The sequence below is a fragment of the Ranitomeya imitator genome, chromosome 10 (assembly GCF_032444005.1).
Source record: "Ranitomeya imitator isolate aRanImi1 chromosome 10, aRanImi1.pri, whole genome shotgun sequence".
NCBI lineage: Eukaryota > Metazoa > Chordata > Amphibia > Anura > Dendrobatidae > Ranitomeya > Ranitomeya imitator.
The window spans coordinates 43,520,394-43,547,094 of record NC_091291.1 but is presented as its reverse complement, the minus strand read 5'-3'; the positions used below and the strand labels follow the sequence as shown (position 1 = coordinate 43,547,094).

Genomic DNA, 26,701 nt, shown 5'->3' with positions numbered 1-26,701 from the left:
GAGATTGGGGTTTAGAAACTAATTATGGAGCAGAACGGAAGTTACTTTCAATGGATCACTGCAAAGCTTTGTGTGTAAGGAAGGATACATGACACCCCTTGCATCCCTTGTAATTGTACATCCTACTTTGAGTATTCCTTCTATGGGGAAATCTCAGGAGCTGAGCCCGTGCCATACTAGGCAGATGTCAGCTGTGTCACAGTAACAACCAGAGCTACAGGTGCTGCTCACAAAATTAGAATATCATCAAAACGTTAATTTATTTCAGTTCTTCAATGCAAGAAGTGAAACTCAAACCATTATCTCAGTAAATTAGAATACTTTATAACACCAGCTTGAAAAATGATTTTAAAATCCGAAATTTTGACTACTGAAATGTATGTTCAGTAAATGCACTCAATGCTTAATAATTTAGGTAACCTCCTGGTTAGGAGTCATTATGTTCCACCAATTCAAAATATTTTTGGCACTCGGGGTCCCCTTCTGGGGTGTTTGCAGTGTGGCCACTGCCTGGCCTGCGCGAATGTCGAACGCATCTCTACTTTTGATACATCAGATGGCCTAAAACAATTTCAGATCAGACAGCACATCACGTGTGGCACAAGTAATGTTGTATATTACGCCACAAGTGCCTGTCCCCGTATATATATAGGCCTCTAGACATCTAGGGAGCTCAGAATTAGGGTGCGTGAGCACGTTCGGGACATTCGCGCGGCTGGGACAGTGGTCGATCCCTCTGAGCTGAAGACTATCCCGCGTCACTTTAGGACCTTTCACAATTGTGACGCGGGGTCTCTTCGGGTCAGGGGGATCGAAAGTCTTTAACTTGGGGTGAGGGGTGGAAACGTGAACTGGATTGTCCGCCTCAATACTATGGTACCCAAAGGGCTCAATGAGGCACTAAGTTTTTCGTCCTTTTTATAATATAAGTGACCGTATTCTGGGGCTCATCTGTTTGCCCCCTCTTTTGACATCATTATGCACCCCCTTGGATCATACAATCGGATCCTAGTATTGCTCTTTATGGTTTTAACTTTTATTTTTTTAATATTTCTTTAGTTTTTATGAATTTATGCATGGATCAACATATCCCAGATACTTCCTCACGTGCCTCCACTCGGACCCTAAAGTCTCCAATGCATGCGCCTGATACAAAGGCATCTCTACTTCCATTAAGATGCACACAACATCTGATGAACAGAGGATCTTCCCTTGACCGCAAACAGAATAAGAACGATGGACTTTTTTTTATTTTTTTATATGCGTTTATGTGCACATACTCTGTATCGGCGGTTACATGCTGTGGGGAGCTGTATGGGTTAATCTTACCCAGCCGTGCGCATGCGCGCTGTTGGCGCGGCGGCTCCTTCCCCTGCCTCGGCATCTTTAGGCTTTCTGCAGCTGCGCAGTGAATTACTATTCCTGCGCGTGCGCAGTTATACCTGACGCCGACGGCCGGTGCAGGACCTGCGGCTCACAGTGCACAGGCGCCGCCTACGCTGGAGTGATTGGCCGGTTCACAACATGTAACCGGCCCCACAATCACCACCAATGAGATATAAAAGGTCCTTGCAGGGACATAGAGCTATCCCCTTGATAAAGCTGACATACTAAAAAGCGAAACGTACGTTGGGGCGCTCTTGGATGCGATCTAGTGCCACTTCCCCCATCTATCCTTTGGTGAGTGTTCCTGCTGCATATTTGCACATTTTTGACCACTTGGTCAGAACATAGATAATTATTATTTTTTTTTTGGAACATACTTTCCCCTTTACCTCTCACTATGTATTATGTACTATTGGGGCATAGGTGGCGCTATTGATCTGGCACATCATCCGGTTTTAGTATCACTTTTTGGAATATATTTATATGACTTGATATGTTTTTGTAATAAAGCTATTTTTTAACCCTAAATACTCCTGTTTCCTCTGATCTTCTATGTTTATATGGAGTGGGGTAACCTTGTTCCCTATGGCGTAACTGTACGCAATATCTAAAGCATTATGTGGTTGTCTGGTACCCTGTTTATTCTTCTGTGACTGGTTCGAACACAGAAAGGGAGCTAGATGCAGTGCAGGGGGAGGACAATGCATGATATTAGGGGATTGGGAGAAAATTTCCTGTCGGATATGGTGAATTTGGCCAGATTATCAGCGCTGAGATCCGTGGTGGAGGGCTGTGCTCTTGGATTGAGTAGAGAATTAAAAGTGTCAAAGAATTGTTTAAGATTGTTGTATAGTGAGGTGCTGAGGGTGTTGAAGTAGGTTTGTTTGGATAGGTGAAGATCACAGGTGTGTGTTTTAAGCATAAACTTATAATAGATGAAATCTTCAGCCAGATTGGGTTTTCTCCATAAATGTTCGGTGCACCTGGAGCACCGCTGGAGAAAACGTGTTGGTAGCCAGTGCCAGAGTTGTCGTCATCTGTGCCAAGGTGTTCTTTATATAGTAGGTGCAGCTTCATCCCGCGCACTAAGGAAGCAAAGAGAAGACAAAATCTAACCACTTTGTTAAAGTAGGAACATAGTTGGAAAGCCAAGTTTTGGGAATAACCAATTTTTGCATAATAATGACATTTAGGGTATTTATCTAACAAATCAGGGTGCAATATAGCCAGAATGGGTGCAGTGGTATATACTCTATATAGGATACGAAGTTATGGATCCAGCCATCTCCTCCTCCGTGAACTGTCCCAGATTCTCCTCCTGCTTCTTCCTCAAATGTGCAAGTGAAGATTCCCTGGATTTATGGAGTAGTACAGAATAAAATTTAGCAATTAATGAGAGATTGGGGTTTAGAAACTAATTATGGAGCAGAACGGAAGTTACTTTCAATGGATCACTGCAAAGCTTTGTGTGTAAGGAAGGATACATGACACTCCTTGCATCCCTTGTAATTGTACATCCTACTTTGAGTATTCCTTCTATGGGGAAATCTCAGGAGCTGAGCCCGTGCCATACTAGGCAGATGTCAGCTGTGTCACAGTAACAACCAGAGCTACAGGTGCTGCTCACAAAATTAGAATATCATCAAAACGTTAATTTATTTCAGTTCTTCAATACAAGAAGTGAAACTCAAACCATTATCTCAGTAAATTAGAATACTTTATAACACCAGCTTGAAAAATGATTTTAAAATCCGAAATGTTGACTGCTGAAATGTATGTTCAGTAAATGCACTCAATGCTTGGTCGGGGCTCCTTCTGCATCAATTACTGCATCAATGCGGCGTGGCATGGAAGCGATCAGCCTGTGGCACTGCTGAGGGGTTATGGAAGCCCAGGTTGCTTTGATAGCAGCCTTCAGCTCATCTGCATTGTTGGGTCTGGTGTCTCTCATCTTCCTCTTGACAATACTCCATAGATTCTCTATGGGGTTAAGGTCAGGTGAGTTTGCTGCCAATCACGCACAGTGATACTGTTGTCTATAAACCAGGTATTGGTACTTTGGGCAGTGTGGACAGGTGCCAAGTCCTGCTGGAGAATTAAATTTCCATCTCCAAAAAGCTTGTCGGCAGAGGGAACCATGAAGTGCTCTAAAATTTCCTGGTAGACGGCTGCTCTGACTTTGGTCTTCTTGATAAAACACAGTGGACCTACACCAGCAGATGACATGGCTCCCCAAACCATCACTGATTGTGGAAACTTCATACTAGACCTCCAGCAACTTGGATTGTGGCCTCTCCACTCTTCCTCCAGACTCCGGGACCTTGATTTCCAAATGAAATGCAAATTTAACTTTTATCTGAAAACACCTTGGACCACAGAGCAACAGTCCGGTTCTTTTTCTCCTTGGCCGAGGCAAGGTGTTTCTGGCGGTGTCTATTGGTCATGAGTGGCTTGGCACAAGAAATGCGACACTTGTAGCCCATGTCCTGGATACGTCTGTGTGTGGTGGCTCTTGAAGCAATGACTCCAGCAGCAGTCCACTCCTTGTGAATCTCTAAATTTTTGAATGGCCTTAACAATCCCATCAAGGCTGCGGTTATCCCGGTTGCTTGTGCACCTTTTTCTACTACTCTTTTTCCTTCCACTCAACTTTCCATTAATATGCTTGGATACAGCACTCTGTGAACAGCCGGCTTCTTTAGCAATGACCTTTTGAGGCTTACCCTCCTTGTGGAGTGTGTAAATGACTGCTTTCTGGACATCTTCCCCATGATTGTGGAGCTACAGAAACAGACTAAGGGACCTTTTAAACGCTTAGGAAGCCGTTACAGGTGTTTTTTGCTAATTATTCTAATTTACTGAGTTAATGACTTTTGGGTTTTCATTGGCTGTAAGCCATAATCATCAACATTAACAGAAATAAACACATGAAATAGATCACTCTGTAATTACTCTATCTCATATATGAGTTTCACTTTTTGTATTGAAGAACTGAAATAAATTAACTTTTTGATGATGTTCTAATTTTGTGAGAAGCACCTGTAGCTCCGATGGAATCTTGGACTGGAGTTTATAGACATCACACATATAAAATCCTGTCAGATGAGGTGTCTGGAGGGGAGGGGGGGCAACGCTTTTATGGCGAGTACAAGTGTGATTTTAAGTGAGTTGCTTTGCGGTTGGTAATAAAAGATGTCATGTCTTCTACAGGTGAAACTTACGTTGACTAAAAGCAATAAGACTTAGTATGGACTAGACCTCAAATTTTACACCTCTAATAATAAAGTAAAGAAACATAAAACATTAAAAGGCTCACTCCATGCTTTCCAACATCTTTTTTTATTTATGTGATAAATAGGCAATCTGCTAATCAAGTCAATCATGAATTATGATACCTTACCCCCATGAAAATCAATCCAAAATGCCTGCCACTCGGTGCCTCCCTTCTGTCACTTGCTCCCCTGAGTTGACCGGTGTAACCCATCTCGATCAGCCGGCATTTACCGCGCGCAGACAGGAAGCGCATCACTGATCCCGTCCATCGACGCGCCAGTCATGTGGTCGCCCTTAGCCGGTATTCATAGGAGATCGTGATTTCTGCTATACGGAGTTCAACTCTCCCCTCTTTTTCTTCATTAAAAACAAAACAATTCTTTAAAAAAAAATAATACACCCTATTTGGTATCGCTGTTTCAGGAAATGTCCAATCTATCAATACTTAAAATAAATTTATCTGATCAGTAAATGGAGTAAAGAGAAAAAAAATCAGAACTCCAGAATTACGCTTTTTTAATCTATGCAACAATGCAATAAAAGGCTATTAAAACATTGTATCTACCCAAAATGATATCAATAAAAGTCAACTTGTGGTGCAAAAAATAAGCCATCACCCAACCCCAGATCCTGAAAAAATTTGAACCCTTTAAAAGGTCTTGAAAAAAGGCGACCAAAGCAAAAACAAATTTTGACAAATTTCTGACATTTTTTCACCACTTAAATAAAAAAGAAACTACCGTATATACTTGAGTATAAGCCGAGGCACCTAATGTTACCACAAAATACTGGGAAAACTTATTGACTCCAGTATAAGTCGGGTATGCATTGTCCCCTCATCCCTATCCTGGTATGCATGGCTCCTCATCCCCATGCTGGTCTACATGGTTCCTCATCGCTATCCTTGTATGCATGTCCTCCTCATCCCTATCCTGGTCTACATGGCTCCTCATCCCCATGCTGGTCTACATGGTTCCTCATCGCTATCCTTGTATGCATGTCCTCCTCATCCCTATCCTGGTATGCATGGCTCCTCATCCCTATCCTTGTATGCATGTCCTCCTCATCCCTATCCTTGTATGCATGTCCTCCTCATCCCTATCCTGGTATGCATGGCTCCTCATCCCCATGCTGGTCTACATGGTTCCTCATCGCTATCCTTGTATGCATGTCCTCCTCATCCCTATCCTGGTCTACATGGCTCCTCATCCCTATCCTTGTATGCATGTCCTCCTCATCCCTATCCTGGTCTGCATGGCTCCTCATCCCTATCCTGGTATGCATGGCTCCTCATCCCATCCACGTCTGCATGGCTCCTCATCCCCATGCTGGTCTACATGGCTCCTCATCGCTATCCTTGTATGCATGTCCTCCTCATCCCTATCCTGGTCTACATGGCTCCTCATCCCTATCCTTGTATGCATGTCCTCCTCATCCCTATCCTGGTCTGCATGGCTCCTCATCCCTATCCTGGTATGCATGGCTCCTCATCCCCATGCTGGTCTACATGGCTCCTCATCGCTATTCTTGTACGCATGTCCTCCTCATCCCTATCCTTGTATGCATGTCCTTCTCATCCCTATCCTGGTGTGCATGGCCCCCTCACCCCATCCTGGTCTGCATGGCTCCTCATCCCTATCCTGGTATGCATGGCTCCTCATCCCATCCACGTCTGCATGGCTCCTCATCCCCATCCTGGTCTGCATGGCTCCTCATCCCCATCCTGGTATGCATGGCTCTTTATCCCTATCCTGGTATGCATGGCTCCTCATCCCCATCCTGGTATGCATGGCCTCCTCATCCTCATATGCATGGCTCCCTCATCTCTATCCTGGTCTACATGGCCTTCTCATCCCTATAGTGGCATGCATGACTCCTCATCCCCATCCTGGTCTGCAATGCTCCTCATCCGTATCCTGACATGCATGACTAGACTGCTCATCCCCATTCTCGTATGCATGTCCTCCTCATTCCTATCCTGGTGTGCATGGCCTCCTCATCCCCATGCTGGTCTACATGGCTCATCGCTATCCTTGTATGCATCTCCTCCTCATCCCTATCCTTGTATGCATGTCCTCCTTATCCCTATCCTGGTGTGCATGGCCCCCTCACCCCATCCTGGTCTGCATGGCTCCTCATCCCTATCCTGGTATGCATGGCTCCTCATCCCATCCACGTCTGCATGGCTCCTCATCCCCATGCTGGTCTACATGGCTCCTCATCGCTATCCTTGTATGCATGTCCTTCTCATCTCTATCCTGGTCTACATGGCTCCTCATCCCTATCCTTGTATGCATGTCCTCCTCATCCCTATCCTGGTCTGCATGGCTCCTCATCCCTATCCTGGTATGCATGGCTCCTCATCCCATCCACGTCTGCATATCTCCTCATCCCCATGCTGGTCTACATGGCTCCTCATCCCCATCCTGGTATGCATGGCTCCTCATCCCTATCCTGGTATGCATGGCTCCTCATCCCATCCACGTCTGCATGGCTCCTCATCCCCATGCTGGTCTACATGGCTCCTCATCCCCATCCTGGTATGCATGGCTCTTTATCCCTATCCTGGTCTACATGGCTCCTCATCCCCATCCTGGTATGCATGGCTCTTTATCCCTATCCTTGTATGCATGGCCCCCTCACCCCATCCTGGTCTGCATGGCTCCTCATCCCTATCCTGGTATGCATGGCTCCTCATCCCATCCACGTCTGCATGGCTCCTCATCCCAATCCTGGTCTGCATGGCTCCTCATCCCCATCCTGGTATGCATGGCTCCTCATCCCCATCCTGGTATCCATGGCTCTTTATCCCTATCCTGGTATGCATGGCTCTTTATCCCTATCCTGGTATGCATGGCTCCTCATCCCCATCCTGGTCTGCAATGCTCCTCATCCGTATCCTGACATGCATGACTAGACTGCTCATCCCCATTCTCGTATGCATGTCCTCCTCGTTCCTATCCTGGTGTGCATGGCCTCCTCATCCCCATGCTGGTCTACATGGCTCCTCATCGCTATCCTTGCATGCATGTCCTCCTCATCCCTATCCTTGTATGCATGTCCTCCTCATCCCTATCCTGGTGTGCATGGCCTCCTCATCCCCATGCTGGTCTACATGGCTCCTCATCCCTATCCTTGTATGCATGTCCTCCTCATCCCTATCCTGGTGTGCATGGCCTCCTCATCCCCATGCTGGTCTACATGGCTCCTCATCCCTATCCTTGTATGCATGTCCTCCTCATCCCTATCCTGGTGTGCATGGCCCCCTCACCCCATCCTGGTCTGCATGGCTCTTCATCCCCATCCTGGTCTACATGGCCCCCTCATCCCTATCCTAGTCTGCAAGGCTCCTTATCCCTATCCTGGTCTACATGTCCCCCTCATCCCTATCCTGACATGCATGTCCCTCTCATCCCCACACTGGTCTGCACAGTATTCATGACATAAAGTGTGTCTGTGTGTACACTGTGTAGTGTACTTGTTATAAAGTGTGTCTGTATACAGTGTGCCTGTATAGAGTATATATCTGTATATGTATAGTGTATCTGTGTATGGTGCACCTTTGTATGCAGTGTGCGTAGTCTGCCTGTATCCAGTGCATCATTGTGTAGTGTATCATTGTATATAGTGTGTAGTGTTCTACAGTATATACAGTGTATGATTGTATATAGTGTGTGTACAGTGTATTTGTATAGGGTCTCTGAATACAATGTATATTTGTACAGTATGTGCTTTTGTGTACACTATTTTCTGGGTCTGTACGCGTTTACTATGTGTTATCTATGTAACGGGGATGTATGTAGTGCGCATATTGTGTTACTATATATGTACAGGGTGGGCCATGTATATGGATACACCTAAATAAAATAGGAATGGTTGGTGAAATCAAGTTCCTGTTTGTGGCACATTAGTATATGGGAGGGGGAAAACTTTTCAAGATGGGTGGTGACCATGGCGGACATTTTGAAGTCGGCCATTTTGGATCCAAATTTATTTTTTCCAATGGGAAGAGGGTGATGTGACACAAAGTTATTGAGAATTTCACAAGAAAAACAACGGTGTGCTTGGTTTTAATGTGACTTTGATCTGACACTCGGATCAACATCGGAAATCTCTCTGAAATTTTGCATGAAGCACAAAAAGTCACAGACATCTTCACAGACCCATAAGGTATCGAAGTACGAACGCCATTTGTGAAATATACAGGTAGCACTCATACGCAAAACACTGACGGAGGAATGAGCCCTAAGCTGTGTTACACTTAATTTTTTGCATCGATATTTGTAATAGACAAATCTGGTAAATTTTGTTAAAAATACCTTGGTATTTCCATGAACATGGAGAAAAATTGGTGTTTCTGGAAATAGATTTATACAATAGCTGCAATGAACAGAACCAAATCCCCATCTAATGAGCGTGTGCACAGGTCATTGTGTAGGGAGGAGGAGCAGGTGAGCTGTGACCGCCTATTGTGACTGGTGGATACTGGTATCATCGTAATCCTGTCTCTGCTGATAAAGAGACTGATGAAAAGTCTTCTTGAAAGGACTGGAAGTAAGGAGTTGATAAAGGCCTAAGGGGCCAATGTGAAAATTGAAAGATTGTTAAAAATATTTAAAAAAAATAGCAAAGATCATATGTAAAGAAAAAACAATTAAACAGAAAATCCTGATTTAAATCCATTATTTTCTGACGACATGTTCTCTGTAAATAGTAAGCTTTGACTGTTTGTATTACACAAGAAAAAAAGTGAGAAGAGTCGTGTCGTATGGAGCCGTTGAGCATGAACAATATTCCCACGCTGATCGTTCTTCCCTGACCACACGTTGTTCCGCGAGCTCCTCGCCCACCGCCTTCTGTCCAAATACAGCCGCCACCTGACAGCTTTCCGTCCGGACATAGTACAAGAGCAGTGGACGTAGCGTCAAGGAAATTTCTAATAAAACCGTCTGGTGGCAGCTCACTGCAATCCGGACCACTGTAAGGACGTGTATGTTACTTGCCCCTCGCGGTTGGCGGAGCAGAGGAGGACGGTCTTCTTCACGTTTGTGCCCAGGCGTCCGGCAGTGATGATGTCACTCAGCGCAATGTCCTGGTCTTCTGGAAAGCAGATGGCGATATAATGTGCATGGAAGCGCATGGGATCTCCTGCAGACAAAAGAAATCGTTACAATAATGAAAAACATGAAGCTCAGCACGTCGACTGTCTGTTACAGATGTGCTTGGATCCTGAAGAAGCCTTACATGTCGAAACGCGTCGATAAAAACCACAAACATACAACTTCTTGTATACCGGATCCTTCCCACTTCACAATTGTTTTCCCCTCCCTACACTTCCGATAATGATATTGCAGATCACAGCTACATGACCATAAATCACTCACATAATACAAGAACTAATGTCTGGTCCCTTCCAAGCTAAACCTTAGTGCCGGCACCTCATGTATTCTGTCACCGAGCACTTTACACTCACCAATGTGAAACTGCATGAAGGCACCAAGTGTAACATTGTAATAATAATAATTAAAAAAAAAGTGGATAGAAAAAGTCATGTGTGGCTAAAACTTGGTGAAAGGGACCACAGGCTCAGCTTTGTTCCAAGGGTATGTGCACACTGTCTCTTTCAGGAGAGTCTGCTCTGAAACTCACCTAAAAAGAATAAAAAAAAGCTCCCAGAAAATGCTGGAAAGAATGAACATTTGCATTTTTATGCAAGAACAACTTTCTGTTCATATGTTAGTCCATATGTTTCAGTCTTGTAACCGCTTTATCTTTCGAAAGATGTCTTGAGGTTAAGAGAAGTGAGACCGCCATTCTTCAGATGTCTGTCACTCTCAAGACAGTCTATACTCATAATATAAGTAAACGGGAAGGCTAACCAGATGTCAGAGCACCTTCTATATACATAATTGTCTAAGGGGTACTTCCGTCTGTCTGTCTGTCACGGATATTCATTGGTCCTGGCCTCTGTCTATCATGGAAATCCAAGTCCCCTCCGGTCACCGGTAACACAGGGTTAATGCCGGCGGTAACGCATTCCGTTACCGCTGCTATTAACCATGTGTGTCCCCAACCTTTTACTATTGATGCTGCCTATGCGGCATCAATAGTAAAAGAAAGTAATGTTAAAAATAATAAAAAAACAAAACACCTGCTATACTCACCCTCCGTTGTCCGCTGAGCCGCTGGCGCCCGCCGCCATCTTGCATTCCCAGGATGCTTTGCGAAATTACCCATAAGACCTAGCTGTCTCACGAGACCGCTAAGTCATATGGGTAATTTCGCAAAGCATCCTGGGAATGCAAGATGGCGGCAGCCGCGCGCTCATCTGCACAGCACCGTTGGATCCCAGGAAGCGGAGAGACGGGACGCTGAGAAGCAGCGACCAGAATGGTGAGTATGTTCAACTACAAGGGGCCCTCAGATCGTTATGGGAGTATGTTTGTTTTTTATTTTTTGAACCTGTGACATACGTGGCTGGGCAATATACTACGTGGCTGAACAATATACTACGTGGCTGAATAATATATTACCTCGCTCTGCAATATACTACGTGGCTGGGCAATATACTACGTGGCTGGGCAATATACTATGTGGACATGCATAAAAAAACAAAACCATCAAAAAAGACCAAGAAGGAGGGTGATGGGGTGCTACGCCAGATGACCTGGCCTCCACAGTCACCAGACCTGAACCCAATCGAGATGGTTTGGGGTGAGCTGGACCACAGAGTGAAGGCAAAAGGGCCAACAAGTGCTAAGCATCTCTGGGAACTCCTTTAAGATTGTTGGAAAACCATTCCCAGTGACTACCTCTTGAAGCTCATCAAGAGAATGCCAAGAGTGTGCAAAGCAGTCATCAAAGCAAAAGGTGGCTACTGTGAAGAACCTAGAATATAAGACATATTTTTAGTTGTTTCACACTATTTTTGTTAAGTATATAATTCCACATGTGTTACTTCATAGTTTTGATGCCTTCAGTGTGAATGTACAATTTTCATAGTCATGAAAATACAGAAAAATCTTTAAATGAGGTGTGTCCAAACGTTTGATCTGTACTATATATATATATATATATATATATATATATATATATATATATATATATATATATATATATATATATATATATATACATACATATACATATATATATCTCATGTATACAACCTTAAAAAGGGATTTCCCCAAGAACAAAATGCATTTTAATCAATATTTCTTAGGAATAATAATTTACACAATTGGATGTTTAAATAAAATGTTCCTGTGCTGAGATAATCTTATAAATGTGCCCGTACTGTGCAATGGCCGTGTCTGACCGTGCAGGAACATGGTCTGATCATACCACAGCTCCTGGGCAGGGGAGGAAGAAATCTCTGGCTGCAGGAAGAGACACTTGCGAGTTTCTTACCTTCTGGGATCCTGACACCGCTTTTTTAGTAGCAGGGCTGTCGAGGCATCATATCGCCATGATGATATTGAGCCAGGCCTGCTTACTAAACCGTGCCAGGGATCCCGGCAGATTAGCGCATCTTCCATCCTGAGATTCTGATTCAGCGGCCGGACACTACTCAGAGTCCTGCCAATCAATCCGCCCATTTCTAGCAATGACGGAACGGTGTTTATTAGCTGCAGGTTTACACTGCAGTGTGCGGCCGCTCTCCAAAGTATAAAAATAAATAATAAAGGATCTGAACCACTTGCAGCGATGTCCTCTATCACACAGAAGCTCATTCTGGAGGTTTGAGGTGGATTTGGAGATTTTCGGCTCAAAAACTCAAGTGTGAACATACCCAAACTCACAATATGAGCCGCTAAAATCCCATCTGCAGTCCAAAGAAGTTTACACTATTTTAATTGTGGTCTAGTTGTACTGATCTCCCCAAAATCCTCATTAAAATACTCTATCGATCTACTAATAAAGTTCTGATTGACGGCAGGGCTGTGGAGTCGGTAAGCCAAACCTCCGACTCCTCAATTTCCATGACACCGAATCCACCATAATGGGCTCCGACTCCACAGCCCTGATTGGTGGAAATAAGTTCTCTAAAGGAGAATTTGGGCTTATCAATCATATGGTAAACTTTCGATATGCCATAAAGGTCACATAAGGGAACACCTTCTTTATTTTATCTGCACCCCTTGGGATTAGATCAGTATGACAGTGTGGCCCTCAGACCAAAAAGGTCTTAGATGCACAAGTCCTAAAAATATGGAGTTTTAGATTTCATATATTTTACTTAAAAGGGTTATTCCCAGGATCAAATTACTTCTTTATTATGTGTGCTTATATAGCGCAGTCATATTCCGCAGCAGCTATGCATGGGATGGGGCTTAACCTGCTGATCACGGGGACCCCGACAGCTGGGACCCAAGAGATTCATAGAATGATTCTCGAGAGGTCCGTATGGTCAATTTCCCCCTATTCAATACTGAACTCGATGGCCTCATTTATGAGATAATGGTTAGTTTAACCCTGCTGTTGTCTTCGGTCAAAAACGACCGACCTTGAACTTCAATATTCTTTAAAATATTCAAGATGCGGCTCTGAAACCCGTGGCCGACCGACCCATCCTCATTTAAGTCAATCAACCACAAGTTACAGAACCGCATCTTGAACACCCCAAAAATACCAAAGTTCAAAATAGGTCTCCCCAGACCGAAGACAACAGCAGGGTTAACCGTTTAAGGATTCAGTAGGTGTTTTTTTTTTTTTCTTCCTTTCTTCAATAGCCGTCACTTTTCTTATTTTTCCATCGACATACCTGTCTGAGCACGCTCCAGTCACAGGTAAATTCCAGCTACGTAACAGCATCCATCTGCCTCGTATGAAGCAGGCTCAACTCCTGAGCCCGCACCATACAGTCCACAGTGCCACAAACGTACGTCAGATTGTTTAGCACTCTAAAATATACAAATACCTCAAAAATAGAAAAGTATTGACAGAAATAGGATACCTGGATAAACAAGAAAGTCTCCTCCAAACTTGCCACCACTAGTGAGGTAGTAGCCCTTCTGCCAAAGATCCCTGAAAACCTTGTAGCGTGCTTCATGAGTCTTGTGACCGGCGTATGGCCATTCCGAGGAGGCTTCTCGTATATCCACGTCCTCTTCGTTACCAGGACGTATCTGAGCTGTAGGAATCTGCACCATCATTGCTTCCTTTGGGAAGTGGAAGGTCTGTTCTAGGTTTGTCAGCTCTTTAATGTGACCCGTTGAGGACGACTCCATCGCTTCTTCTGTAATCACAATAACAAACAATTAGACCTCGATCCCTCATCCTTAATCACATCAAATCGGTAACGAAACACACAGGACCGCTGCCGCTCCATTAATGTCTACAGGACCCACCAAGATCGCGGTTCTCTGCCATCTACATTCGCCACTCAATCCCAAGGAAGGGAAGGAAGGAGTGGATGAGAAATTTGGACCCTCATTTTGCTGAGCAGACATTTATCACGTATGCTATGGGTGGGTGACATAAGATTGGAGTGGGGAAATCCTTTTTAAATTTCCTACTCACACGTCCATTTAAAAAAAAAAAAATGTACACGTGAGACCGTCCATTTTGGCCATCCGCGTGGTTTTCTGTTGACCGTCCATGTGCACGAACCGAAACAGAACGCAGAATAGAAAATTACAGATTTTTAGGTCTTAACCCCCTCGTGACCAAAGGCATTTTCGATTTTGCGTTTTCGTTTTTTGCTCCCCTTCTTCCCAGAGCCATAACTTTTTTTATTTTTTGGTCAAAATCGCCATGTGAGAGCTTGTTGTTTGTGGGACAAGTTGTACTTTTGAACGACACCATTGATTTTAACATATAGTGTACTGGAAAACGGGAACAACATTTCCTAGTGCAGTGGAATTACAAAAAAAATAAATAAATAATCAAAACTTTTTTTTTTTTTTTACCATGTTCCCTAAATGCTAAAACTGAGCTGCCATTATGATTCTCTAGGTCATTAGGAGTTCATAGACACCAAATATGTCTGGGTTCTTTTTTATTTAAATGGTGAAAAAAAAATCCAAACTTTGGTAAAAAAAATAAATAAATGAATAAATAAATGCCATTTTCCGAGACCTATAGCGTCTCTTTTTCATGATTTGGGGTTGGGTGAGGGCTTATGTTTTGGGCACCGAGCTGACGTTTTTATTGATATTATTATGGTGTATATACAATCTTTTGATCGCCCGTTATTGCATTTTATTGCAATGTTGCGAAGAGACCGAAAAACGTAATTTTGACGTTCTGAATTTTTTTCTCTTTACACCGTTTACAGACTGGGTAAATTATTTTTTTATATTGATAGATCGGGCGATTCTGAACACGGTGATACCAAATATGTGTACGTTTGATTTTTTTTATTGTTTAATTTTGAATGGGGCGAGAGGGGGGTGATTTGAACATTTATTTTTTTAACAACTTTTTTTTTTGCTTTTTGCATGCTTTAATATTCTCAAGCTGCAGTTGGCCGATCGGCTCTGCTATGATCAGATCGCCTGTATGTAGCAGAAATGCTCACTTGCTATGAGCGCCGAACTGCTGGAGATCTCGTTTATGCCAACCCGTTTGTGACCCGCGATCACGTGACGGGGTCACTGATGGATGGGATTTCCAGCGCGCTTACTGGAAGTGCAAGTTGAATGCCGCTGTCAGAGATTGACAGCAGCATTTCATGGGTTAACAGCCGCAGGTGGATCACTGTTCCACCAGCGGCTATTAGAGACATATGTCAGCTGTTCAAAACAGCTGACATGCCAGGAAAGATGTGGCCCACATCAAAGGGAGGGATTCTGACGTGGGCGTACTATTATGCCCAACATCGGAAAGGGGTTAAAGATGTGCAAAGAGAGTGATAGATTGGTAACCAGCAAAGGTAAAGCAGATAGCCGTGGGCTGATATTATCAGGCTGGGAAGATCCATCGTTATTGGGCTCTTCTTAGCCCACACCAGCACCAGAAGTGGCAAATCACATTAGATGTGCCAATTCTGGCGCTTCATCTTCACTCTTCCTGATTGCCTCAGTGCGGTGGCAATCGGGGTAATGGGGTTTGAGGTTGATGCCAGCTGTGAACTGTCCAAAAATCACAGATGTCTATCAGACACCCCCATTACTGACTCAGTAATTATATTAAAAAAAAAAAAAAAGTTCCCACACAGGTCCGACGTAGTCCAGCACTTCTCACGACGTTCCCAAAATCTGGCTCACTGTGTTTAACAAGACACGGCAACTGTGAGGAGCAGTAACGTTACCGACATCACAGCTCCTCTCGATTGCCAACACACAAGGGCAATCGGGAAGAGTGAAGGCGAAGCTCCAGAATGTGATGTGCCACCTCTGGGGTGGCTGAAATTGTTAGGCGGGGTAGTGCCCAATAACCAGATACCTTCTCAGCCTGATAATATCAGCTCTGCTTTATCTTTGCTGGTTATCAGAAATAGGTGGGATCCCACACTGTTGTTTTCATTTATTAGGTTAATACGTGTACAGTAAGGTGCACTCACAAGGCACTAAAATCTCATGGATATCCCTATGTTTGCACATCTCTAACACCTTAACATCTGTAATTTCCATTCCGGTAAGTGTCACGCAGACAGCACAGTTATGTCAACGTGTGCGGTATGTATTGTCATCTGTGTGCCGGGAAAAAAAAAAAAACAGACATGTCCACATGTGAACCAAACGGGCACGTGTGAAAATACAGATGTGTGAGGATCACCATAGATTTTAATATGTGAGCATGTCTCCGGTACGTGTGAAAACAGACGTCACACGTACCGGAAACCCAAACGTGCGTAGGGGCCTAAGAGTGTGGTCTCATCCTATGTATTGGGTCTCTGTTCCATACTACAGTCATGGGGAAAAGTTTGACAATGTTACACATTTTCGTTTTCTTGAAAGATAAGGGACAACACTGTAAATATCGATTGTTTACATAAACTTGATATATTTGTAAATAAAGTGTAAAAGCTCCGAAACCTCCAAGTAAAAGAGCTCAAAACACTAAAGCAGCACGATGAGCGAAAAACAAAATTAGTGTCAGACTCAGAACTTTTCGCCCACGACTGTACATGCAAAGTATGGCACTGTAATTCTTTACATCCAGATGACAGAAAACTCGTAGGCTTCTAAAATCTGAACGTTTGCAGCTATTGTATGGTGAATGTGTGCAACCAAGCAGCTTCCAGATCTCATTTCTCCACACCACACGATTATAGGAGTGAGTCTTGGAAATACATTTTACTGTCAAGTTCCTTTATGTCTCTGTGAACATGTCCAGGAAATATTTACGTTTTTTGGACCCATTTTGTGACGCCAAAAATTAAAACACTCCATTATGGATCCGTTCATTTGAAAGAGGACACAACATCTTAAAATTTCTTCTGTTTCTAGCTGCAATCCATTTTTCATCTGGATCAAAAAACAATGGGCCAGAATCATCATTAGAGCCTTGTTCATGCCGGTCATGATGAGGGGGCGCGCTGGAGTCAGACACTCCCGATTTATGAATCTGGAGCATATGACAAGGGGTGTCCGCTTCTGTGCGCAAAACCCGGAAATCGCACTTTAGTCAGGGACTGGATAAGATTTCTGACGAACAGAACCCCGATACAAACAAAAATAGATGCAAAATGGAAATCAAAGCGCACAACATTTTGTTTTCTCAGGGTAACGGATCCTTTAACCCCTTTACCCCCAAAGGTGGTTTGCACGTTAATGACCCGGCCAATTTTTACGATTCTGACCACTGTCCCTTTATGAGGTTATAACTGTGGAACGCTTCAACGGATCCCAGTGATTCTGACATTGTACTTCATGTTAGTGGTAAAATTTCTTTGCTATTACCTGCGTTTGTGAAAAAAAGGTAACTTGGCGAAAAATTTTGAAAATTTCGCAATTTTCCAACTTTGAATTTTTATGCCCTTAAAATCACAGAGATATGTCACACGAAATACTTAATAAGTAACATTTCCCACATGTCTACTTTATATCAGCACAATTTTGGAACCACATTTTTTTTTTTTAATAAGGGAGTTATAAGGGTTAAAAATTGACCAGCAATTTCTCATTTTTACAACACCATTTTTTTGTTAGAGACCACATCTCATTTGAAATGACTTTGAAGGGTCTATATGATAGACTGGTGTCACACTTGGGTATTTTCTAAAAACTGCACCCCTCAAGGTGCTCAAAACCACATTCAAGAAGTTTATTAACCCTTCAGGTGTTTCCCAGGAATTTTTGGAATGTTTAAAATGAACATTTAACTTTTTTCTCAAAAAATTTACTGCAGCTCCAATTAGTTTTATTTTATCTCATTTACCATATTTTCCGCTTTGTAAGATGCGCTTTTTTCCCCAAAATTTTTTGGGGAAAATGGGATGTGCGTCTTACAATGCGGATATACCTTATCGGTGCTGCCGCTGCGGGTGTCCGATGCTTGCCACCACACTATCCCAGGTGCTGCCGTGTGCTGCTGCTGCCACCGCCACCGCCGCGGTGTCCCCAGTGCTGCCGTGTACTGCTGCCGCTGCGCTGTGTCACCAATGCTTGCTGTCGCTCTCTGTCCCATGGGCTCTGCAGTTCCATCCATGTTTTCCTGTGCAGTGGATTCTTTCTGGGAAAATGGCCACCGAGAGGTCTCGGGAGATCAGATCTCAGCACTGAAACCTCATCTCCCGAGATCTTGTTGCAGAGATCTCCATCTGCACATGCGCCACCTCCCAGCGGCCATTTTCCCGGAAGGAATCCAACGCACAGGAAAGCATGGATGGAACTGCAGAGTTCCCCCATGCAGCACGGTACAGAGAGAGGCGGCAGCACCTGGCAGCATTGTACAGAACATGGTGTCAAGCATCGGGGACACAGCACGGCAGCATCACCCGGTAAAAGAGCGCTGCAGCAAGCATCGGAGACACAGCACGGCAGCATCACCCGGTAAAAGAGCGCTGCAGCAATCATCGGGGACACAGCACGGCAGCACCCGGCAGCACGGGATAGAGTGCGATGGCAAGCTTCGGGGGACACAGCATGGCGGCAGCACGGGAGAGCGACGGCAACACCCACTTCCTCCAGCAGCAACCCTGAGACCCCGCTTCACCGCAGCCACCACCCTCGGTAACCAATAAGAATCATGGATTATAAGAAGCACCACCATTTTGTTGAAAAAGTTATTTTCCTATTTTTCTCCTCAAAATTTGTGGAGCATCTTATAAAGCGAAAAATACGGTAACGCATTTTTTTCTGTTTTGGCACTTTTATACGATAAAATCTATTTTATTTTTTGCTGATGATGCTGTATGGCGGCTCGTTTTTTGCGGGACAAGATGACGTTTTCGGCAATACATGTTTATATCCCTCTTTTTGATCGCGTGTTATTCCACTTTTTGTTCGGCGGTATGAACGTTGTTTTTTGCATCTTTATTTAGGATTTTTTTTTGTACATGTGTATATATTTTTTTTACATTGCCCCTGGGGGTACATGATTATATAGTGTCACATCGCTGATCTGACACTTTGCAAGTCACTGTGTCAGATCAGCGATCTGACAGGCACTGCAGGGAGGCTTCCCGGCACCTGCTCTGAGCAGGAGCTTGCAAGCGACCTCCCTGCAGGACCCGGAAGGCCCCCCGTGGCCATTATAGATCCGGGGCCTGCAGGGAGGAGGAGGTAGGAGACCCTCGGAGCAACGCGATCACATCGCGTTGCTCCGAGGGTCTCAGGGAAGCACGTTCTCTCCCTGCGTGATGCTTCCCTATGCTACCGAAACGCTGCGATCATGGTGCCAGGAGCAGTCTGTGACCGCTCCTGGCACATAGTGCCGGATGTCAGCTGCGATTGCCGCCGGGTGTCAGCTGACTATCGGCCACACTCCCCCCGTGATCGCGGCTGATCGGTGATGATGTACTATCCCGTCGCTGGGCATACGGGCCCATACCACCTTAAAGGGATAGTACGTCATATGTCAGAAAGGGGCTAATACTGGAGCCTTACAAAATGGATGACAACTGGACATGTGAATAGGAGCCTTACCTGGCATCATGGGAACCAAACATCTTTTAATAGGATTTTATCAAAGAATTTCCGGGCAATAGAATATAATTACTGTAGTGCTGGGCATAGACGCCACTAATAACGGGCATTCATTGTCCCGCATACCTTTCTGCTCAACGCGCCGTCTTTTCCTCTTGCTTCTGCCTTCTGCAATCCGCTCTGATAAGCTTTCCAGCGTGCGCTTCTTTTCCTGCAAGGCCAACTTCGTCTGCTCTTCATAGCTGTGATCCAGAAATTGGGCATAGGATTCCTGCTCTTCTGCAGTAGCCAAGTCATCAGTCTCATCCTGTAAAGGACACCGTAACTTTAGAGAGCAGACAAGGTAAAGTGATATTTCACAGGCTGCAACCCAGCCACATATTGGGGTCCAGATCATCGCTGCAACTCAAGGCCGAGCACAAATCCAAGCAGGATGTGCGGGATCAGGTGTTCTGGCCAGAATATGGACTGTGATACGCAGCTCTACTATGGTTATGTGACACTAGTCCCAAGAGCATTTTCCCAAAAATTATAAATATAATAAAAAAAAAAAAAAAAAATAGGAGCAAGCTACAGAGAAAGCGGGCGGGCGAGAGAGAGCGCCAGAGAAAGCGGGCGGGCGAGAGAGAGCGCGCCAGAGAAAGCGGGCGGGCGAGAGAGAGCGCCAGAGAAAGTGGGCGGGCGAGCGAGCGGGCGCGCGACAGAGAAAGCGGGCGAGCGACAGAGAAAGCGGGCGAGCGACAGAGAAAGCGGGCGAGCCACAGAGAAAGCGGGCGGGCGAGCTACAGAGAAAGCGGGCGGGCGAGCTACAGAGAAAGCGGGCGGGCGAGCTACAGAGAAAGCGGGCGGGCGAGCTACAGAGAAAGCGGGCGGGCGAGCTACAGAGAAAGCGGGCGGGCGAGCTACAGAGAAAGCGGGCGGGCGAGCTACAGAGAAAGCGGGCGGGCGAGCTACAGAGAAAGCGGGCGAGCGAGCTATAGAGAAAGCGGGCGAGCTACAGAGAAAGCGGGCGAGCTACAGAGAAAGCGGGCGAGCGAGCTATAGAGAAAGCGGGCGAGCTACAGAGAAAGCGGGCGAGCTACAGAGAAAGCGGGCGAGCTACAGAGAAAGCGGGCGGGCGAGCTACAGAGAAAGCGGGCGAGCTACAGAGAAAGCGGGCGAGCTACAGAGAAAGCGGGCGAGCGAGCTATAGAGAAAGCGGGCGAGCTACAGAGAAAGCGGGCGAGCGAGCTATAGAGAAAGCGGGCGAGCTACAGAGAAAGCGGGCGAGCGAGCTATAGAGAAAGCGGGCGAGCTACAGAGAAAGCGGGCGAGCTACAGAGAAAGCGGGCGAGCTACAGAGAAAGCGGGCGGGCGAGCTACAGAGAAAGCGGGCGAGCTACAGAGAAAGCGGGCGAGCTACAGAGAAAGCGGGCGAGCGAGCTATAGAGAAAGCGGGCGAGCTACAGAGAAAGCGGGCGAGCGAGCTATAGAGAAAGCGGGCGAGCTACAGAGAAAGCGGGCGAGCTACAGAGAAAGCGGGCGAGCGAGCTATAGAGAAAGCGAGAGAGCTATAGAGAAAGCAGGCGAGCGAGCTATAGAGAAAGCGGGCGAGCGAGCTATAGAGAAAGCGGGCGAGCTATAGAGAAAGCAGGCGAGCGAGCTATAGAGAAAGCGGGCGAGCGAGCTATAGAGAAAGCGGGCGAGCGAGCTATAGAGAAAGCGGGCGAGCTACAGAGAAAGCGGGCGAGCGAGCTATAGAGAAAGCGAGCGAGCTATAGAGAAAGCGGGCGAGCTACAGAGAAAGCGGGCGAGCGAGCTATAGAGAAAGCGAGAGAGCTATAGAGAAAGCAGTACTGTGCATGTGAATGGGGCAGTTTCTGCAGCGCGCACAGATTTCACACGTTCTGCACTAACACCAGTGAGGATATAAGGAGATGCAGATCCTGGGAGCAGTGATATTCGGCCTTTTCGTCAGTCATACCCACCACTGAGGATCCATCACATTGTGCGGATTCTTGCTCTGCCAAGCGATGCTGTACCAGTCGTGCCGCCCCGTTCTCCACCAGTAGCCGGGCTTCCTCAGGCAGGAGGTGCAGCGGGAGGCCGAGCCGCGTGTTCTGTCTGGGTTTCCTCACCAGCGCTCCTACGAGGCTTCCTACCAGGCCGTGCTCCTCCCGGATGGTGCGAGCGTCTTCTGGCCTCCAGACGAAGGCTTTTCCCTGCTGGAGATGGATCCTGGGACGTTCTGCGCAATAATCAGACATGTAACAGTATTCAGTCATTCTGAGCCATGAAATCTGACGGGGGGGCTCATGGTGGTCTGGAGGCTTATTTTGCCTGCATGTGATTGTGCAGTGACCAATGGAAAGGCTGAGCGCTGCGTGTGAACACGGCCCGAGTGTGCAGAGCTCTAGTCTGCAGGCCGCCTGCCATGGACACAACACTGGCCAGAAACTCTGCAATTAATCTCTTATTACAATCTCCATTCTCAAGAACGGGAAGGATTTTTAACTATATGGCTTACAGCTTGTTGTCTAGGTTACCGACCACCTCTGCAGGCAATCAGCAGTGGCTGGTCTCTAAGACGAGGTCTTTGGTCCAAACTGATCGGAGGAGATCGGGAGGCAAAGGAGCAAAAACAAGATGTCCGGCTGTGTAGGTCTGGTCATTTGCTTTCTGTAGAAATCCTGCACTGAACACTTATGCTAATAAGGCTGACAGTACATTGGGGGCATTACGGGGGGCTTCAGTGCTCACTGCCTCACACATAGACTGACTGCTTCACCCTCCACCAGCAAAGGTTTAATGTAGACCTCGGTGTTGCCAATCAAGGGCAGGAAGGAGGAGCAATGCATAGGACTAGACACGCCCACAAAGCACCTCCAGCTTCATTAGCATATATGCTCAGGAGATGACTCCTCCGCGCAGGCGCCATACACGCCCTGCATGTGGGTGCACCGGGCTCAGGCGCCTCAGGTGGCAGCATGGCCCGCAGCAGCAGCACTCCTATAATGCCAGCATCCCGCGCTGTACCTGCAGCGCCCCGCACGGCGTCCTCCTCCTGCGTGCAGCGCTCCATGAGGACGACGAGCTGAGCTGTGACGTAGCCTCGCTCCGTGCCGCTTACTGGACGAGAAGCAACATGTGACCGCTGGCAGCGTTTGGTGGTGGGCGGGGTTACAGATTACTTCGGGGCGGAGCCACGGTTCTGCAGTGTGAGCGGTCACGTGATCCCTCAGAGGTGCGGTGCGGTCGGTGCTCGGCGGTGCAGTGCGGTGCTCTCCGGTCTGCCTCAGAGCACAGTGAGATTCCTGAGGTCTCCTGCACACTTTGCTGAGTTTTTTCTCTTCCAAATTGGTGGCATTAACCCCTTCATGACCGGAGCTTTTTTCGGTTTTGCGTTTTTTGCTCCCCTCCTTCCCAGAGCCATAACTCTTTTTTATTTTTCCGTCAATATGCCCAGGTGAGGGCTTGTTTTTTACGGGACGAGTTGTACTTTTGAACGACACCATTGGTTTTAGCATATCGTGTACTAGAAAACGGGAAAAAAAAAATCCAAGTGCGGTGAAATTGCAAAAAAAATGTTTTGTTTGGCTTTTTTTCTAGCTTCACTAAATGCTAAAATTGACCTGCTATTATGATTCTCTGGGTCATTACGAGTTCATAGACACCAAGCATGTCTAGGTTAAGTTTTATCTTAAGTGGTAAAAAAAACAAAAAACAAATTGGCCCATTTTCCGATACCCATAGAGTCTCCATTTTTTTGTGATCTCGGGTTGGGTTAGGGATTATCTTTTGTGCACCGAGCTGACGTTTTTAATTATACCATTTTGGTGTAGATACGATCTTTTCATCGCCCATTATTGCATTTTAACCCCTTCATGACCCAGCCTATTTTGACCTTAGAGACCTTGCCGTTTTTTGCAATTTCTCCCGAGTACGTCGATACCTCATATGTGGGGGTAAACCACTGTTTGGGCACTCGGCAGGGCTCGGAAGGGAAGGCGCGCCATTTGACTTTTTGAATGGAAAATTAGCTCCAATTGTTAGCGGACACCATGTCGCGTTTGGAGAGCCCCTGTGTGCCTAAACATTGGAGCTCCCCCACAAGTGACCCCATTTTGGAAACTAGACCCCCCAAGGAACTTATCTAGATGCATATTGAGCACTTTAAACCCCCAGGTGCTTCACAGAAGTTTATAACGCAGAGCCATGAAAATAAAAAATAATTTTTCTTTCCTCAAAAATGATTTTTTAGCCTGGAATTTCCTATTTTGCCAAGGATAATAGGAGAAATTGGACCCCAAATATTGTTGTCCAGTTTGTCCTGAGTACGCTGATACCCCATATGTGGGGGTAAACCACTGTTTGGGCGCACGGCAGGGCTCGGAAGGGATGGCACGCCATTTGGCTTTTTAAATGGAAAATTAGCTCCAATCATTAGCGGACACCATGTCACGTTTGGAAAGCCCCTGTGTGCCTAAACATTGGAGATCCCCCAGAAATGACACCATTTTGGAAACTAGACCCCCAAAGGAACTAATCTAGATGTGTGGTGAGGACTTTGAACCCCCAAGTGCTTCACAGAAGTTTATAACGCAGAGCCATGAAAATAAAAAAAAAAAAATATTTTCTCAAAAATGATCTTTTAGCCTGCAATTTTTTATTTTCCCAAGGGTAACAGGAGAAATTTGACCCCAAAAGTTGTTGTCCAGTTTCTCCTGAGTACGCTGATACCCCATATGTGGGGGTAAATCACTGTTTGGGCACATGCTGGGGCTCGGAAGTGAAGTAGTGACGTTTTGAAATGCAGACTTTGATGGAATGCTCTGTGGGCGTCACGTTGCGTTTGCAGAGCCCCTGATGTGGCTTAACAGTAGAAACCCCCCACAAGTGACCCCATTTTGGAAACAAGACCCCGAAAGGAACTTATCTAGATGTGTGGTGAGCACTTTGAACCCCCAAGTGCTTCATAGAAGTTTATAATGCAGAGCCGTGAAAATAATAAATACGTTTTCTTTCCTCAAAAATAATTATTTAGCCCAGAATTTTTTATTTTCTCAAGGGTTACAGGAGAAATTGGACCCCAAAAGTTGTTGTCCAGTTTCTCCTGAGTACGCTGATACCCCATGAGTGGGGGTAAACCACTGTTTGGGCACACGTCGGGGCTCAGAAGGGAAGTAGTGACTTTTGAAATGCAGACTTTGATGGAATGGTCTGCGGGTGTCACGTTGCGTTTGCAGAGCCCCTGGTGTGCCTAAACAGTAGAAACCCCCACAAGTGACCCCATTTTAGAAACTAGACCCCCCAAGGAACTTATCTAGATATGTGGTGAGCACTTTGAACCCCCAAGTGCTTCACAGACGTTTACAACGCAGAGCCGTGAAAATAAAAAATCATTTTTCTTTCCTCAAAAATTATGTTTTAGCAAGCATTTTTTTGATTCACAAGGGTAACAGGAGAAATTGGACCCCAGTAATTGTTGCGCAGTTTGTCCTGAGTACACTGATACCCCATATGTGGGGGTAAACCACTGTTTGGGCACACGTCAGGGCTCGGAAGTGAGGGAGCACCATTTGACTTTTTGAATACGAGATTGGCTGGAATCAATGGTGGCGCCATGTTGCGGTTGGAGACCCCTGATGTGCCTAAACAGTGGTAACCCCTCAATTCTACCTCCAACACTAACCCCAACACACCCCTAACCCTAATCCCAACTGTAGCCATAACCCTAATCACAACCCTAACCCCAACACACCCCTAACCACAACCCTAATTCCAACCCTAACCCTAAGGCTATGTGCCCACGTTGCGGATTCGTGTGAGATATTTCCGCACCATTTTTGAAAAATCGGCGGGTAAATGGCACTGCGTTTTACCTGCGGATTTTCCGCGGATTTCCAGTGTTTTTTGTGCGGATTTCACCTGCGGATTCCTATTGAGGAACAGGTGTAAAACGCTGCGGAATCCGCACAAAGAATTAACATGCTGCGGAAAATACAACGCAGCGTTTCCGCGTGGTATTTTCCGCACCATGGGCACAGCGGATTTGGTTTTTCATATGTTTACATGGTACTGTAAACCTGATGGAACACTGCTGCGAATCCGCAGCGGCCAATCCGCACCGTGTGCACATAGCCTAATTCTAAAGGTATGTGCACACGCTGCGGAAAACGCTGCAGATCCGCAGCAGTTTCCCATGAGTTTACAGTTCAATGTAAACCTACGGGAAACAAAAATCGCTGTGCCCATGCTGCGGAAAAACTGCACGGAAACGCAGCGGTTTACATTCCGCAGCATGTCACTTCTTTGTGCGGATTCCGCAGCGGTTTTACAACTGCTCAAATAGAAAATCGCAGTTGTAAAACCGCAGTGAAATGCGCAGAAAAACCGCGGTAAATCCGCCACAAATCCGCAGCGGTTTAGCACTGCGGATTTATCAAATCCGCAGCGGAAAAATCCGCAGAGGAACAGAATACGTGTGCACATACCGAAACCCTAACCCTACCCCTAACCCTACCCCTAACCCTAGCTTTAACCCTACCCCTAACCCTACCCCTAACCCTACCCCTAACCCTAACCTTAACCCAACCCCTAACCCTAACCCTAACCCTACCCCTAACCCTATTCTAACATTAGTGGAAAAAAAAAAATTTCTTTATTTTTTTATTGTCCCTACCTATGGGGGTGACAAAGGAGGGGGGGGTCATTTATTATTTTTTTTATTTTGATCACTGAGATATAATCTATCTCAGTGATCAAAATGCACTTTGGAACGAATCTGCCGGCCGGCAGATTCGGCGGGCGCACTGCGCATGCGCCCGCCATTTTGGAAGATGGCGGCGCCCAGGGAGAAGACGGACGGGACCCCGGCTGGATCGGTAAGTATGATGGGGTGGGGAGGAGCACGGGGGGGGATCGGAGCACGGGGGGGGGAATCGGAGCGCGGGAGGGGTGGAACGGAGCACGGGGGGCGTGGAACGGAGCACGGGGGGTGGAACGGAGCAACGGGGGGGTGGATCGGA

The 26,701-nt window shown here is 46.0% G+C and overlaps 1 protein-coding gene across 1 annotated transcript; it reads right to left on the bottom strand.

Moving 5' to 3' along the window:
• Window positions 1–5,158: 5,158 nt before the first annotated feature.
• Window positions 5,159–22,784, bottom strand: TSEN34 (tRNA splicing endonuclease subunit 34). Its single transcript, XM_069742287.1, has 5 exons — window positions 22,710–22,784; window positions 21,662–21,921; window positions 19,821–20,001; window positions 13,616–13,897; window positions 5,159–9,807 (listed from the first exon to the last, which is right to left on the bottom strand). Exons 1-5 carry the CDS (start codon window positions 22,753–22,755, stop codon window positions 9,620–9,622), a joined length of 957 nt encoding a protein of 318 aa, XP_069598388.1. The 5' UTR covers window positions 22,756–22,784; the 3' UTR covers window positions 5,159–9,619.
• Window positions 22,785–26,701: the final 3,917 nt, after the last annotated feature.

Bases quoted from the DNA above. Each gene is read 5' to 3' on its own strand.
- TSEN34 (XM_069742287.1), bottom strand. From the start codon at position 22,755: ATGGAGCGCTGCACGCAGGAGGAGGACGCCGTGCGGGGCGCTGCAG. The intron at 21,922-22,709 runs GTACAGCGCGGG...ATTATTGCGCAG, and splicing joins CGCCGTGCGGGGCGCTGCAG to AACGTCCCAGGATCCATCTC. The intron at 9,808-13,615 runs GTATCCTATTTC...TTTTGTCTGCAG, and splicing joins AGACTTTCTTGTTTATCCAG to GAGATCCCATGCGCTTCCAT.